This window comes from Haliotis rufescens, unplaced genomic scaffold (genome assembly GCF_023055435.1).
Source record: "Haliotis rufescens isolate VD_foot unplaced genomic scaffold, xgHalRufe1.0.p SCAF_5, whole genome shotgun sequence".
Classification (NCBI taxonomy): Eukaryota; Metazoa; Mollusca; class Gastropoda; order Lepetellida; family Haliotidae; genus Haliotis; species Haliotis rufescens.
The window spans coordinates 22,328,145-22,345,741 of NW_025964223.1; the positions used below are offsets into that span (position 1 = coordinate 22,328,145).

General features: G+C 40.7%; 1 protein-coding gene across 1 annotated transcript in view; it reads left to right on the top strand.

Moving 5' to 3' along the window:
* The first annotated feature begins 278 nt into the window (after positions 1 to 278).
* LOC124111899 (spondin-1-like) overlaps positions 279 to 17,597 on the top strand; it is a 125,701-nt gene continuing 108,382 nt past the window's right edge. Inside the window, exon 1 of the mRNA XM_046471797.2 lies at positions 279 to 705. Coding sequence (XP_046327753.1) covers positions 480 to 705 — 226 coding nt within the window. The 5' untranslated portion in view covers positions 279 to 479. The remainder of the gene's footprint in view (positions 706 to 17,597) is intronic.

Below are 17,597 nucleotides of genomic sequence, written 5' to 3' on the forward strand. Positions count from 1 at the left end.
CTCTTAATAGACTATAACGAGACGGAGACGTGTGCTTGCCCGCCTAACTGAGACGATCGAATCAAGTACGTGTGAGGCTTATAGCTGTAGAGGCGAGCGTTCGGTTGGATCCCTCCGTCGATTTGGCTACCAAACGATCATATGTGCTACTGCTCTACAATCAATTGTTCGCCGCTATCAACCCAGACGAATGCTACATGTGTATTTCTCGTGATAAACTGACAGATATGCTCATAATCTGTGACGTCAGAGAGAAAGGGGCGGAGTTAGCAGTGACCGTAAGCCAATGAGCGGTCTCACGACGAGGACACTCGTATCGCTGTGGAATATCTACTGACGGCTCTACTCTAGAGTCGATGCATTAAAAGTACCGATAGGCTGTACGCAAGTTTTCGTTGTGTTTGTGGATAACTGTACGGAGACACGGTTCGGAGTTTTGTGGTCGGCTAGATGAAAGTCGACAGAAGGTAAACTTGAACATGATGTCGCGAGTGAAAGGATTACCTTGTGTCTGTACCTGTGTTTTAGTGCTGGTCGCGTTGGCACGTGTGTCGCAGTCTTATGACTATGCAAAGAGGATATGTGCCCGATTGCCCATTCACACAACTGAGCAAAGATCACCCGGGAATAATGGATTTAAGATAATTGTTGAAAGTGACACCGAATCGGACATTACGAAATATCGACCAGGTGAAAAGTACACAGGTGAGTTCGACCCTTTAACAAATAGTACGCTTTTTTGGCACTTCTAAAGAACCTGCTTATATAGACTGTCTGAGGTACATGTTTATTTCACGCGCCACTACAATCACACCTAGCAGACGACAGTTTTCACACGATTTCACTATCGTGTACAGTAGCAAGTATACGGAGCTATCCATTTGATCTAGTCGCGTGGAATTTGAATCTTGTCCTCCCGACAAAGTGGCCTTCGTTTGCCAATGAATAGATAAGCTTAAACTTCAAAACGTGTGAGCTCGCCATTTTTTACGGCTTTATCTGAGACGGGACACGCACACATCATCCACACAATATAAATTTAACCGTACATCATACATAGGGCTAGTTTATTGTATGATATTAACGTGCTGTTCTGAACGGTCGATCGATAAGACTACATTAGAATAGGACAATCGTATCTGTTAAATGTAGCTATTCAGTAAATGCTATGTTATTATTACAAATATAATTAAAAATCATTCCAAATTAGATCGCGTTAAAAAGGAAAACATATCTTTTTAAAGGCACAAATGTTCAATTTTATTATAAATATTTTTTTAAATAGCATCACACAGCTGAAACTAATTAAACACTACCAAGTCATCGTTCCGTTGATGTACTATTGTGTCTATGTCGGATTGAACTTGAATTATGTCAGCTTTGACACGACACGTGACTAGTTCTGTGGGTTGTTGTCAAGCTGCGCTACAAAGGCAACCACAAGCATGTAGTCTGTAGTCACTCTCTGTAGCATTTCCTTTAGCACACATTCCGTCTGCATTACTTGCACAAAACACCCTGCTACAGGAAGGCAATGTGTAGGCGATATATGCAACGTGGCTTAAAAGAAACGTTTGTTTCATGTCTGAGCAAGTGCCATCGACTTTTCTCTGAAAATAGCAGGGTTATTATTTAAATATACTTCAGAGGAAGCTTTAGAATGGTGGTATATGCAAAACGTTGTAGCAGTATAGGTGGTTAGTGGTATAAGGATTATATGTAGCGAAGGTTATTGTTAACCGTAGTCACTACAACTATTACATACCAGTATTACAACACTTTGTTTATTCTTCTCCACATACATATAATCGTCAATGTGATTCTAAAATCCTTAGAATGAGGTTCTATATCACGTTCCAGTGACTTGCGGAAGTTAGTGACAAAATTGTGCACGAGACACGAGAGCCCAATCTGACTGTAATAGTACTGATATTAATAATGGATAAGAACTGCAATATGGTTTGTGGCTGTTTACTTTTCTATGACTAATCGTATATGTATAATATAAACGTATTAATGAATTCGTTTTATCCCGAAGCCTTTTGGGTCGAATTATAAAGTCACAGGTGGAGGGATTGACATAGGGAGAGATCGAGAAAAAAACTTCATAAAACGACTTTCATATTCCTTGTGAAAGATAGCTGTTATGTCAGTCTATGTATACTACTCAAAAGAAGTTAAGGATCACCCGATTCTTTCTTATTGGTAATGTTAATCTGTCATGGCATGAGAGATTAATTATTGTAATATGAAAGAATCAGGTGATCCTTAACTTCTTTTGAGTAGTATACATATTTGTAATTTACTCTGTGATTAGGTGTGATTTGAAATAACAAAAATAAAGATAGTTGATTTGAGACAGAATTGTAAAAAGTGAAATATGTTAGAAATTGTCATATATTTTGAAAAATAGAGAAAAAAGATTTTTTTGTAAGTATACTGATGGAAATAAATAACGCAACGGCTTTGAAAGGAAGCACGTGTATGAAGGTACACATCTATACGCATCAAATAAAACATCAGATGCATCATTTCACTATGTGATGTTTTGTATAACAAGGATGAATACGGTAAAATAACAGTTTCGTTAATTTCACGGGTTGCCTTATTTCTGACCATCAGTATGTATAGGCTTAATATCGAGCTTAATTCCTGACTTTTGTATCGATGCAGCGAATACGTAGTGTTATTGAACTGTAACTTAAATCTCAACCCGCGGCTGATATATACGACAGCAGCGCCGTGATCGTTGGGTGTGACCTGCAGTGTATTGTGGAAAGGTATGCTGTGTGATGCCAACAGGCGCTCCAACATAACACTGTCCCGAGTTTCTGCTTCGCATATTTCTATACACGTGGTCTATTTACATATATATCGTGAATATCTTTGCAAAAAGTGCTCGACTATTTTCGGACTGATGGTTAAAGTAAATGCACACGTGTTGCAGTCACGCATCGCATCTCAGCTTCAATGCAATCTATAAACCTTTCGCCATTTTCGTTAAGCGCCATCATGTAATACAAATAACATTTACATATATCTATTTCGTTTTCGATGAAAGAATTTCAGGAAAACTATGAAACTGTGTTAGCATTTGGAATGTATTTTTGGTATTTATGTGTTAGCCTTTACACATTTTCCGAATGAGTAAACGGGGTTTATATATACCTCGTGTAAACAGCAGATTTATAAACATCTATCTCTTGGATCTATCTCCATTGTGTGGGATCCTAGTGACATCACAGTATAATCACCATTCCGCTTGAGTAACCCTCAAATGTTAATCAATACCTCTGTAACCCCAGCCTCTATTCCCTGGGCTCTCACATGGCCGTGTTTAGAGGCTCTCTCTCGAGAGAGCTGACAGATGGACTTGGGAGGTTTTATCAGGCAACACCATCCATGTAACTTATTGAGGATCGCGAGAAGGGAGGATAACACAGACACATTATGTAATCAGGATGATGATACGTCGAGACTGTCTAATTGAGCTGCATCCCTGAGTAAGGTTTATGTCGATTGAGCTACCCTCACGAATAATGCAAGAGGAGTCGTCACAAACTCAATCTCATTAAGTCAGGTCCTTTACTCCGGATTGATACCTTTGGTCCTCTGGTTTCAAATCTGATCCGGATATATCTGGTCCAAGGAGGTATTATATCTGATTCGGATATTTACGGTTCGTAGAGGTCTCAAATCTGATCCGTATATCTCTGGTCCGGAGAAGTACAAAATCTGATCGGATACCATTGGTTCAGAAAAGGCATCAAAATTGATCCGGATACCTTTGGTTCAGAAAAGGTATCAAATCTGATCCGGATATCTCTGCCCCGGAGAAGTATCAAATCTGATCCGGATATCTCTGGTCCGGAGAAGAACCAAATTTGATCCGGATACCTTTGGTTCAGAAAAGGTATCAAATCTGATCCGGATATCTCTGGCCTGTAGAAGTATCAAATCTTATCCGGATACCTTTGGTTCAGAAAAGGTATCAAATCTGATCCGGATATCTCTGGCCCGTAGAAGTATCAAATTTGATCCGGATACCTTTGGTTCAGAAAAGGCATCGAATCTGATCCGGATATCTCTGGCCCGGAGAGGTATCAAATCGGAACTAAAGATGTGATATTCTTGAGATGGTTCACATACTGAACCCATAGGTAGAAAAGAACCCAGGAATTTGTATCTATCGAAAACAATACCCAGTAGGCTAATTCATCGCTTGTTACAATGAACAAGCAAGTCAACGTTTACATTAAACGAGGGAGTACAGCTCTGTAACGCTCGGTAGGTGCACGTGGTTACATGTTCCTTGTTCGATGCTCGTGGCAATACTAGTGTGTATATCACTGATTTGTCTTCATCAGCCGCCGTTATGGCGATAGCAAGGCTATTTGCTTTTTTGCAAGATGACTGGATGAATTGAGGGGGGAAATATGTTAACCGCCAACGGCCGACAATACCATAGTGAGCATACACGGTGAGGTGAAAACGAGCATGTGTGTGTGTGTGTGTGTGTGTGTGTGTGTGTGTGTGTGTGTGCTTTAACTAGTCCGGATTAATGCCGGTGTATAGTGCTAGCCCACTGAGATCACATGCCGCAGTTTAACGTGAATGCCCCACTCATGCACAGTATACTTATTCCGAACCGACCAGTCCTTGTTTTAGCCTCTTAATGCCGAGCATTAGGCAGGGTGACATCAAGTACCTTCTTTTAACGTCTTCTGGTATCACGGGCATCGAACCCCGACCTTCCGCTTTCCGGGCAGACACTCTGTCCACTAGACCACGGAGGCGGCAGTGAGCATACACTGGCATGGAGATAGATACAAGGGTCCTCGTCAGATATGTCATCTATTATGCAATGCACTTCATCTCCTTCCATTGTGATAAATACTCTGGACCTATTGGCTACCAAAGCTTCGTTTTTCGACCTATCCTAAAGACACTACGCTGGATGTATTAAAAGCACCTCGTACAATATACCGTTCATTCTGCGAAGGCATGAGGATATACTATAAGGCACCTCGTACAATATACTGTTCACTCTACGAAGGCATGGTTATATAGTAAAGGCTCCTCGTATGAAACTGTTTACTCTACGAAGGCATGGTGATATATTAAAGGCACCTCGTATGAATCTGTTTACTCTACGAAGGCATGGTGATATATTAAAGGCACCTCGTATGAAACTGTTTACTCTACGAAGGCATGGTGATATATTAAAGGCACCTCGTACAATATACCGTTCACTCTACGAAGGCATGGTGATATATTAAAGGCACCCCGTACAATATCCCGTTTACTCTACGAAGGCATGGGAATATATTAAAGGCGCCTCGTAAGAGAGTGTTCACTCTACAGAAGCATGGTGATATAGTAACGGCACCTCGTAAGATCGTGTTTAATCTACAAGGCACCTCGTAAGATACTCTAGATTCAACACAATCATGGTGATATAAGGCACCTACTAAGATATTGTTTACTCTACGAAGGCATGGTATTTATGATATGTACCTCGTAATATATCATTTACTCCAAACAAGAATAGTTTAAGGCACCTCGTCAGATACTGTTTACTCTATACAAACATATATTAAAGGGGCTGTCGGCGGAATTAGATTGAGTATGTATTGAGGGACAATTATCCTTTTTGTGAAGATTAATTCCATCTTTAATATGTATTAGGAATCTTTGACATTTGTCCAGTCGAAACATTTTGCCTTTTAAGGTATCCCCGAGTTTTTATATTGTAAAACCTTTCATCAAATCAAATTACAACTTTTTTTAGAAAAAAAGTGTATATATATATGGCTGTTATGTGAATCGCGTGGAGAACATATATTTTAGTCTTTGTAAGTCTTCATCATGTTCCGAAGATCATTACCATTTCCTGTACAAACCTTTGATACCTGTTTGAAGAGAATCGACAAATCGGCAGTTTTATTAAGAGTACCGTATTTCCTCTATTGACGCATACACTTTCTACACACGCTCTGTATTCATTTCAAATGGCGTTTGCGAGTTTAATTGATAGTGAATTTAAATAACTGTCAAATGGAATCGTTTTCTTTCTCTGCATAGTTGAATAGTCCGTTTGACTACTAGACACGAGGCTATTAAATAGCGATAAATCACGCTGGTATTACTCCGCGGTGCCTGAAACGCTGTCAATGGAAACAGTCCGTTCTGCATGGTGGTGTAATTGTCACTACTTATGCAATTGATCTTTTAGATCGCTACACACTTTCCAAGATTCAAACGTTTTCGATTTCAGCGCTACTTTCTTTCACGTTTTTTTTCCGCGAGGGCAATAGCTGTATGCGGTTATACATCTCAATCAGTATTTGCCAACACTCAATTTAGAGAAGAGTCTATTGATCAATTTGTAATAATTGTCATTTGAAATTGTATTTCGATTTGTCATTTCGATATGGACGGCAGTTACCATAGCGGGATTCTGATATTAACACGGGGTGAATTATGATATTAACGCCGTGATGGTCTATACGTTAACATTGTATGAGCTTCTACGTACATGCCAATCGAAAAGTGACGGCAGTTTCAATTAACAATCTAATAAATAACGCCCTAGCTTATGAATATCATCAGTATGTTTCAATCAGAGTACTATATAGTACATACGAACGTTATGTAGGGATGAGGGGGTGTACCCCCATAAGTCCATTGCCAGGGGGTGTAATTAGAATCCTATTATGTAATGGCTGTGGCATGATGATACGTCTTGGGTGATTACACAAATCCAGGTTCCTCAAAAGGGGCAGGTGAGGATATCCTCCCTGTCATTTATTCACTCGCCAGCCGCTGAATCCCTGTGCCAAGTGGTTATAGAATACGCTCATTGATGCTCAGCCACTCAGCAGCTAGTTTGATTACAGTGATGGCACGAGATTATGACTGAGTATTACATATATCTTCTGGCAGGGTTGTGCTAGACTTCCGTCTGAAAGTGATATATGATATTACTCCACAGCGGCTACTGGTATTAAGTTCCGAAAATCTGTTATTGAATGGTCATTATGTTTTTTGGATGTGTTTTCAAAACGAACAATTAAGGAGATTATTTATCAAAATGTTGAATTCTTGTTTATGTAAGGTATACAATGCTTGTATAAAACGTGTTTAATGTAGCATTTATATGCTTTTGATAGCATTATCACAACGAAAAAAATGTGAAATTTTCAATATTTATTCATTAAATACACTTAGGTTCTGTAAATATTTTTAACTCATTATTTTGTTGACAAGCATTATAGTAGGTTTATGTCGGCAGATCAAGCAAGCTCCTTACAGTTCACGTTAGCCCTTGATCACCAAGTAATGCTGAAAACCGGTAGCTCGACTCCCGACGAAGCCCGTCAGCGAGTGCTGACGGTTGGTCGGGCGCAGTCGAGTGTTAAAGGGACAGCAGGACTATAAAACGATCGGACTAGATCGGATATTAATAGAGACGAATTTATCGTTGTAAATATACACGTAGTTTCGGATTGTCATACCTCATCGGGATTGAGGACATATTTTATTATCTTGTGTGGGTCGTACTTGTTAATTTATTGCCTTTTCGGTCGGTGGTTAAGGAAAATAAAATATTATGTTGACAGTGCTTTCTTGTGTAGTGCTTTTTAAAAAGTAAAGTACGTCCGTAAAGCTTCTACAAAAAGATGGAAAAAGCATGGAACGATTTGAATGTTATACGAACATGTTAATGTAAACGAAATGTTGCCATGGGGATTGATAACACTAAGCCGCAATGGATTAATTTGTTTAATCACGAATCACAAGATATCAGGATCGGAATTGTATTATCAAAGTAGATTAAGTCTCTTTCACACTTAGGGTGATGATAGTGTGTGGATATAGAATCATTTATTGAATGTATAGTTGTGTATGATTTATACAGTGTTTATCAGGGCGGAGATAGTCGCCTTCAGCCTGGACGGAGCCGGTCATTGGGGCGACCTTCATATAGATATCCTAGTCGAGGTCTGACTCTGATAGGTTTACAGTCCGCTGCTAATCTATCGTGTTTGTGTGGAAATTGCTTGATGACAGTTTCATTTATCTATCAATTGGAGGTTTTAAGTGGATATTTACCGAGGTTAAGTTTAGATGTTATCGTTATTGATGTATATGTTGGCGTAGTATATTATATCAGCAGCGGGATAATGGGAGTAGTGGCAGGCGAAGTAGCAACAGTGGACCACAGTTAGTAACAATATCATATGCGCGTCATTCGTGCAGTTCACGATAAAACACTCAAGCCTGTGTTTGGACACAGTTACATGTATACCCAAGTCCGTCTTTGGACACAGTTACACGTATACTCAAGTCTGTCTTTGGACACAGTTACACGTATACTCAAGTCTGTCTTTGGACACAGTTACATGTATACTCAAGTCTGTCTTTGGACACAGTTACATGTATACTCAAGTCTGTCTTTGGACACAGTTACATGTATACTCGAGTCTGTCTTTGGACACAGTTACATGTATACTCAAGTCTGTCTTTGGACACAGTTACACGTATACTCAAGTCTGTCTTTGGACACAGTTACATGTATACTCAAGTCTGTCTTTGGACACAGTTACATGTATACTCAAGTCTGTCTTTGGACACAGTTACATGTATACTCAAGTCTGTCTTTGGACACAGTTACATGTATACTCAAGTCCCTCTTTGGACACAGTTACATGTATACTCAAGTCTGTCTTTGGACACAGTTACATGTATACTCAAGTCTGTCTTTGGACACAGTTACATGTATACTCAAGTCCCTCTTTGGACACAGTTACACGTATACTCAAGTCCGTCTTTGGACACAGTTACACGTATACTCAAGTCTGTCTTTGGACACAGTTACACGTATACTCAAGTCCCTCTTTGGACACAGTTACACGTATACTCAAGTCTGTCTTTGGACACAGTTACACGTATACTCAAGTCTGTCTTTGGACACAGTTACACGTATACTCAAGTCTGTCTTTGGAGACAGTTACACGTATACTCAAGTCTGTCTTTGGACACAGTTACATGTATACTCGAGGCTGTCTTTGGACACAGTTACATGTATACTCAAGTCTGTCTTTGGACACAGTTACATGTATACTCAAGTCTGTCTTTGGACACAGTTACATGTATACTCAAGTCTGTCTTTGGACACAGTTACATGTATACTCAAGTCCCTCTTTGGACACAGTTACACGTATACTCAAGTCCGTCTTTGGACACAGTTACACGTATACTCAAGTCTGTCTTTGGACACAGTTACACGTATACTCAAGTCCCTCTTTGGACACAGTTACACGTATACTCAAGTCTGTCTTTGGACACAGTTACACGTATACTCAAGTCTGTCTTTGGACACAGTTACACGTATACTCAAGTCTGTCTTTGGAGACAGTTACACGTATACTCAAGTCTGTCTTTGGACACAGTTACATGTATACTCGAGGCTGTCTTTGGACACAGTTACATGTATACTCAAGTCTGTCTTTGGACACAGTTACATGTATACTCAAGTCTGTCTTTGGACACAGTTACATGTATACTCAAGTCTGTCTTTGGACACAGTTACACGTATACTCAAGTCTGTCTTTGGACACAGTTACATGTATACTCAAGTCTGTCTTTGGACACAGTTACACGTATACTCAAGTCTGTCTTTGGACACAGTTACATGTATACTCAAGTCTGTCTTTGGACACAGTTACATGTATACTCAAGTCTGTCTTTGGACACAGTTACATGTATACTCAAGTCTGTCTTTGGACACAGTTACATGTATACTCAAGTCCGTCTTTGGACACAGTTACACGTATACTCAAGTCTGTCTTTGGACACAGTTACATGTATACCCAAGTCTGTCTTTGGACACAGTTACACGTATACTCAAGTCTGTCTTTGGACACAGTTACATGTATACTCAAGTCTGTCTTTGGACACAGTTACATGTATACTCAAGTCTGTCTTTGGACACAGTTACATGTATACTCAAGTCTGTCTTTGGACACAGTTACATGTATACTCAAGTCTGTCTTTGGGCACAGTTACATGTATACTCAAGTCTGTCTTTGGACACAGTTACATGTATACTCAAGTCTGTCTTTGGACACAGTTACATGTATACTCAAGTCTGTCTTTGGACACAGTTACATGTATACTCAAGTCTGTCTTTGGACACAGTTACATGTATACTCAAGTCTGTCTTTGGACACAGCTACACGTATACTCAAGTCTGTCCATGGACACAGCTACACGTATACTCAAGTCTGTCTTTGGACACAGTTACATGTATACTCAAGTCTGTCTTTGGACACAGCTACACGTATACTCGAGGCTGTCTTTGGACACAGTTACATGTATACTCAAGTCAATAGAGTTCTCATACGAATTATATACACCAAGTAGCTTCGCATTTCACAATAAGTACCTGCACTTTCGCTGTACACTCTATCACATTCATGCATACACACACGTCCAGTATCCTAGCATTGCAGTACACGATATCACGCGCATATACAACTGTTTTGTATGCTACAGTTTTGCGGTACATAGTTGTATTTCATACACAAACCCGCAGTGTGGCACTATCTCTGTCTGAGATCAGATAAGCACATGCTCCTGGGTGATGTTTCTGCAGCCTTGGTATGTAGGTCAACTCGGGTGTCCTCCCACTATGGGTGTACACGTCGCTCACTTCAACACCGTCGTCTCAGGTGTAAAAGGGGGATTGTGACAAAGTCGTCTCAGGTGTTAAAGGGGGACTGTAACAGAATCGTCTGGGGTGTTAAAAGGGGGCTGTAACTGAGTGGCTCAGGTGTTAAAAAGGGACTGTAACAGGATCGTCTGGGGTGTTTAAGGGGCTGTAACAGAGTCGTCTCAGGTGTTAAAAGGAGGCTGTAACAGAGTCGTCTGGGGTGATCAAAGGGGCTGTAACAAAGTCGTCTGGGGTGTTAAAAGGGGCTGTAACAGAGTCGGCTCAGGTGATAAAAGGGGCTGTAACAGAATCGTCTTGGGTGATAAAAGGGGGCTGTAACAGAGTCGTCTGGGGTGTTAAAAGGGGTCTGTAACAGAGTCGTCTGGGGTGTTTAAAGGGGCTGTAACAGAGTCGTCTGGGGTGTTTAAAGGGGCTGTAACAGAGTCGTCTCAGGTGTTAAAAGGGGGCTGTAACAGAGTTGGCTCAGGTGTTAAAGGGGGCTGTAACAGAGTCGGCTCAGGTGTTAAAAGGCGCTGTAACAGAATCGTCTGGGGTGTTAAAAGGGGGACTAGAATCAGGGTTAATTGGCAGTCCAAGCCCTTTTGTGTGTCTGTCAAGTCACAAATTGTTGCATATATTAATGTGACAGTAAAAGTTTACAATGTCTCATTTTCAACCGTGGAACTTCAACATCTAGATATAGACTGATAATGACCAGCATCCTTGGATCACAATCCTCCTTTAACTGCAGCGAACTTTCTGTGTTAATGTTATGTCTCGTCGTGTTTTTGTGTCTATGTATACAGGCTGACGAGGGCATACCCCGGGAAGAATAACTCAGGCAAAAAAAAAAGACTGAAAAAACAATCCTAGACTCTGCATTTATGCACATATTTGCTCTGCATTGTCAACAGGTTGAAGTGCGAGGTGTTTAAATTGTTTGTAAGTCAGTGAAACGTTTTTTAAATGGAAATTCAGACGCACATAGCTATGGTTTAGAAATGTGAAGGATAGGGATTAATTTGAATTGTTTTGAAGTCAAATCGGTTTCAAAGGGGATTGCGGTGAAAAGAATCTGCCAGAATTGTGAGAAAAGTCTGAATTAATGAAAGAAATAAAGCAGAGGGGGATTTAAAGGGAGGGAGGGGGGTTGTTGGTGGTAGAAAATTGCCCCCAGCTTCCCGTCATGACGCCTGTATGCAAACATGTTTTTTGTGATTGGTCGTTTCACTTGTCTAACCGTGTTAATGTGTTTGACCACAGCAAATAGTCACAAGACTTGACAAGTTTTACCTGTGTGCGACGTTGCCGGTTGCCCATGTTAAGGACAGGGGCCCAGCTGACCGCGGACAATGCCCTCGTGTCGGAGATACTAAGTCAATATTTTAGATTTGAACTCCAGATCCCAAAGTCAAACTTCTATAAAGAGCCTTGTGAAGTCGTTATGTGACTATATTTGACATTTAACAAAGTTAACATTTTAGTATGGGATTGCTGGCAAAGGCTAGCATATATACGCATATTCTAGACGTTGATTTGAAGCACACAGGGATTTCAACAGTACCCTACATCCATTTGAATTTTGTGTTGACTTGTGTACAAAGTTAAAAAACTTAATCGACCCGAATGGCCGTATGCAAAATCAGGAATCTTGCCTTAAGTGCAAGATGAAATATCAACCGATAATTACTTTTGAAATTTGGTTTGAAAAAATAAATATATGGAAAACAAAAATATACATTTCTACCTTGTTCCGTTACAGAATGCGATCGTATATATCTCCGAATACCGTAAGTCTTTGTTGGCCAGGGATACGTCGGCGTTGCTTGTTTCCAGCGAGTCTAGGCCTTGACGTCATAATTAACGTCATATGTGAAACTGAGACATTGTGTATTAAGGGTAATAATAATTATTAACTGCTGGATTACATCATACAATTTGAGTTAGTGTGCAAAGAAAGATGTTTTCAATGACTTATACTGCCAATTGACCAGGGTCTCGTTCCACAAAGCGATCTTAGTGTTACGACTATCGTAAGCCAGTGTTAAAGTACGGGACTTACGATCACCTTAGCGGTAAGATGGCTTTGTGGAACGGGGCCCTGGGTCTCGTTCCACGAAGCGATCTTAGTGCTTAAATGACCGTAACGCCCATACTTTAACAAACTCTTACGGAAGCCGTAGCGCTATGCTCGCTGCAGGTTAAGGCCGACGTCGCAACCCATGGCGCATACCCCGGGTGTTGTCGCTGGTGGCGTATGCTGGTATGCCTAGAACGCTACGGCATTGTATGTTCATATTTTGACAGAGCTTGGTTCATGTACACATCCACATGGAATCTAAACTGGAGTCGTTTCTTCTGACGGTTACATGACTATAGGCAGTGATCGTCACACTTCAACACATAACTCTCGCAGGCGCTCCATAGCATTGGAAATCTAATCGTGTCTAGTTTCTTTCGTTCATAGTCAACGTTAAATGTGTTCGTTACTGAAATCTTTAAATGTAATGTTTCAGACATGCTATTTACATGACAAATGTTCTGAAATCCTGGAATCTAAACAATTCACTAAAGGTCTCTGTCGGAAATCTGCTATTCCTATAGTAGATTATACTGTATGTAAATGATGTCTATCTAACATTTGAATTCAAAATTAAATATGAGTGAGTATGGTGTAACGCCGCTTTTAGAAGGTTTCAATATTAGGCGGCTGACACAAGAAATGGACTTCCCACATTGGACCCATGTAGGGTATCGAACCTGGGTATTTGAGTTGACAAGCGAACGCTTTACCGACTAGGCTACCCCTCCACCCCTTTATCGAAATGTATCATTTTGTACCATGCCGTTAAATGTATGATATATGTCATGTTAAAAAACACTCAGTGTCTTTAAATTGTTGATGTCGTGCTGGTTCACAGACTAAATCCGTTCAGCTGAGCTGTGGACGTTGATAGACACTGAAATTAGGTTAAACAGTGATATAGATAACCAAAGGTATCATCATTGTATTTCCCCGAAACCAGCCAAGCATTAACACTCATGGGTCATTAAGTCTTTTGGAAATCCATGGAATTGACGGTTCGCGGACAATGGTCGGCATGAGGCGCCCAACATTGTATCTTCTGACTTTGTGTAGAGCAATCGTAGAAAACAGTCTGAACCAGTCAATTGATGAACACTGTACCCACATCTGCTCATAAATCGCTTGTAATGTGAATGCACTAGATGGCGCTGTAAATATCCATGGCAACTGGTGCATAGACACAATGCCATTCACAGAACGTTGCTTCGAATTATGGGTGTAAAGTATGTAATTGTAAGTAGTTGGAAGGAAATAGCATGAAAGTGAGCATAGTCGTAAGGAAGGCATTATCACAATGCACATGTTGTCAGTGCAGGCTAAATGCACCAGGATGTTCAGTGAATCATGACAGGAGTGGCCCAAAATGTACCAGGTTGGTATGCTGTTCCTCCTGAACTCAATGTCCCCAGTTTCCGAGAAAACTTCCCAAAACATATACTGATAAAGACGTGGGTCCGTATCGCAGTTATGTAAGAAAATCATTATCATTACCAAATATGGACAGCCCATTGACCCCTTCACCGTCAGGAGGATACTATTGGTGACAACAGCTGCCGGCTGTGGATTCTCCCTGTTTCATAAAGATACCATTTTGTGTTGGATAATAACTAAAAATTCAAATCGTGCGTGCGTTCGTTCGTTCATGCGTGCGTGCAAGAAAATGTTCCCTAGAAGCTCTTCATTCATATCCGGTTGAGTGGGGTGGGGTGGGGTGGGGGGTGGAGTGGATGATATGTGTGGTGTGTGTAGGGGAGGGGAGGGGGGGGGCTATCTGGAGGTTGAAATGCTTTTATTGTACAGGAAGAAGGTACACATAGGGTATTTTCATTTCCTTGTGTTGAGTGCATTGGGGGTGTTGGGTGTTAAACTGTCTTTTCATGTACAATTAAATGAGGCCCATGGAATCTGTTCATTTCCCAAAGCTGAAGAAATCTAGCCGAAGTCTATAGACCTGCATGGGATATTTCATGTACATTTGTTTCACAGTCTGTACAAGAGACTACACCAATGGCTGCAGCATGACAGTCTGTATCATCATCACATGACCCTACTCAGTCTGTCTTACAGACCCTGATACAAATATATCAAATACAGCTCATGCAAGTCTAAATGTTTGGCAAGTCTAGATTACTGCAGTATCAGGGCTAGATGTTAGTCTACACCTTACGTTACAGGAGGAAATGGCAATGCAAGACTTTGTTTCCAGTGATCTCTCCATGTTGGTTAATTGCAGGTCACAGTTGGGAATTGTGTTTGGTACATATCCATGGTGAGAGTACATCTGGTGTTACACACTTTAGTTTCATGAGAACCCAATAGGCTTCAACTCCCTACAGGAAACAGATGTAGTTACCACTGTGTAGACAACAACCTGCCTGTCATGTGTAACACTCCTCCGTCAAATTAAACCTGATAAACCAACTGTTTTTCATATCCCTTTTTAATATGTTTTTCTTTATATTTTCACCCATCCTATGGAGATTCCAGGTTATTATTCCCCAGCCACCTATGCTGGTTGTAAGATTTGGTTTGTTGTTGCACTCAGCAATATTCCAGCTGTATGGCGGCGGTCTGTAAATAATCGAGTCTGGACCAGACAAACCAGTGATTGATATAAGCATCAATCTACCCGAATGGGATATGATGACATGCATCAAACCAAGTCACACGATCCCTTTAGTCGCCTCTTACGACAAGCATAGTCGCTTTTTATGGCAAGCATTGGTTGCTGAAGACCTATTCTACTCCGGATCTTACAGGTCTGTAGCATATGTATCACATGTGGTGTCTCCTTAGGCAAGTGACTTTGCTGGAAATGTGCTTCTGTTCACCCAGCAGTGAATGGGTACCCGGTAGGATGAGATGGTAATGTGACTGTTAACCTAGTGCCTCGTAGGCAGCTTACATTGTATACTCCCCAGGGAGAAGAGAATGAAAATCAAGTGCACAGTGATTCATTGACCGGGGTAATAATATTGTAATGCTATGAGTATCCAGTTGGGAATGAAATTTGGTGCATTATAAATGCACAAATTATTATTATTATTTATTATTATGATATAAGTCACTGGATTGTTTGATTCAGACTTGATTAATTTACAGGCTGCTAGCATACAGCTTGAATATTGCTTAGAGCAGCATGAAACAACAGACAAAACAAGCAAAGGAACCATCTTTCATCAGAGTAGGTTGGCTTTAAACAACTTGAACATTACAGAATCTGAAAATGAGTCAGTGGCTGCTATATAAATAGATAAATAGATAGATTGCCAGTCATGCCGTTCATCAGACGAGGTGCTATTCCGATTGTCAAGGAAACATGTATATAGGGACAAATTATAGTAAAGTTAGTCATATCAGTAATCTGAAGATAAGTTAACTTCAACAAAGTCCGAAGTAATGATACATTTACGAAGTAAGTATTTTCGTGTGGTTCACAGCTGGGTCAAGAGGTAGATGTTTGTCGTGGTCAGTCAGGATCTCCCAGCCAACTCGGACCATAAACTGTCTGTATTTCTCTCGTGATGGACATCGCACCAGATTAACCAGTAATTAAAGACTGCAGGTGTGACTGGGAGGGAAGCAGCATATAAATAATGGTCTCGTTGGTCCGGCTGATCGTGTTAGGGGCTGGCTCAGTGGTCAGGCTGGTCAGAGGTCTGTGACATTCTTATGGACAGCTTGACATCATGATGAAGCTGTGGATGTGCGGGGGAGCAGTACCAGATCCAGAGGGGAAGGAGGGTGGGGGGTGGGGGGTTTGGGGATTGGTCTACATCTGAAGACATTTCGTAAGCACATTTCCTACCATGAGAACATGTTGGTCTGGTTGTTAAAGTAAAATTATTAATAAATGGTCAAAGTGGAACCCCAGGGGTATGGCTGGTAAAAGTGAGTGAGTGAGTGAGTATGCTTTTATGCTGCTTTTAGCAATATTCCATCAATATCACGGCGGGGGATACCAGAAATGGGCTTCACACATTGTACCCATGTCGGGAATCAAACCCGGGTCTTCGGTGCGACGAGCGAACGCTTTAACCACTAGGCTACCTGACCACCCCTGGCTGGTAAAATACTGCTCCAGCTGGGATTGTCAGCGTTTTCTTTGTTTGGTTGTATTTTGAATGTGTTCAGTGATGGTTGTGATGTTGGTTAATTGTCTCATTGGTCCTGATATTACTTCTGGGCTTGATTACTGTAATTATTCAGATGGCAAACAGGACCACCCACAGCCTCTGTAAAACGACTGCATGGTCCCATAGGTAATTGAAAAATAATCAGTCAAAATTTGTCCTTCATCAATATTCTTTCTTTGTAGTACTGATATTTCATTTTTTTGCTCCAGGTGATTGGAACACCTTGATATTATTTGACTGGCCCTGATTAATTTTTGATGGCATTTGTCCAATGGACCCTCATTTTTGTCCAATTTGTTGTCCAGACAGTAAATTAGGTAAAATAAAACCTTGTAAATCCGGATGGCTGTGTTGCCATAATCTATTGTCTTGATTAACAGTTTTCTAGATTAATGAATCATGGGTACAGAGTAATGTCCAATTTGTCTACATACAAGCTTTCGCAGCTGGAGTTATGTGATAGGTGGGGTTTCCCGATTAACAGGGTTCAGACTAACGAGGTTCAGACTATATCAGTATATCTTGTGAAATAACCCTTAGACCATACCAAGCTTTTGTGTTTGAGACCTGCATCACTTTGGGCTTTCCCCCCACATTAAGCTGACACGCTTATTAAGCTTGAATACTGTTCAAAGGGGCATAAAGCCCCCTCACTCTT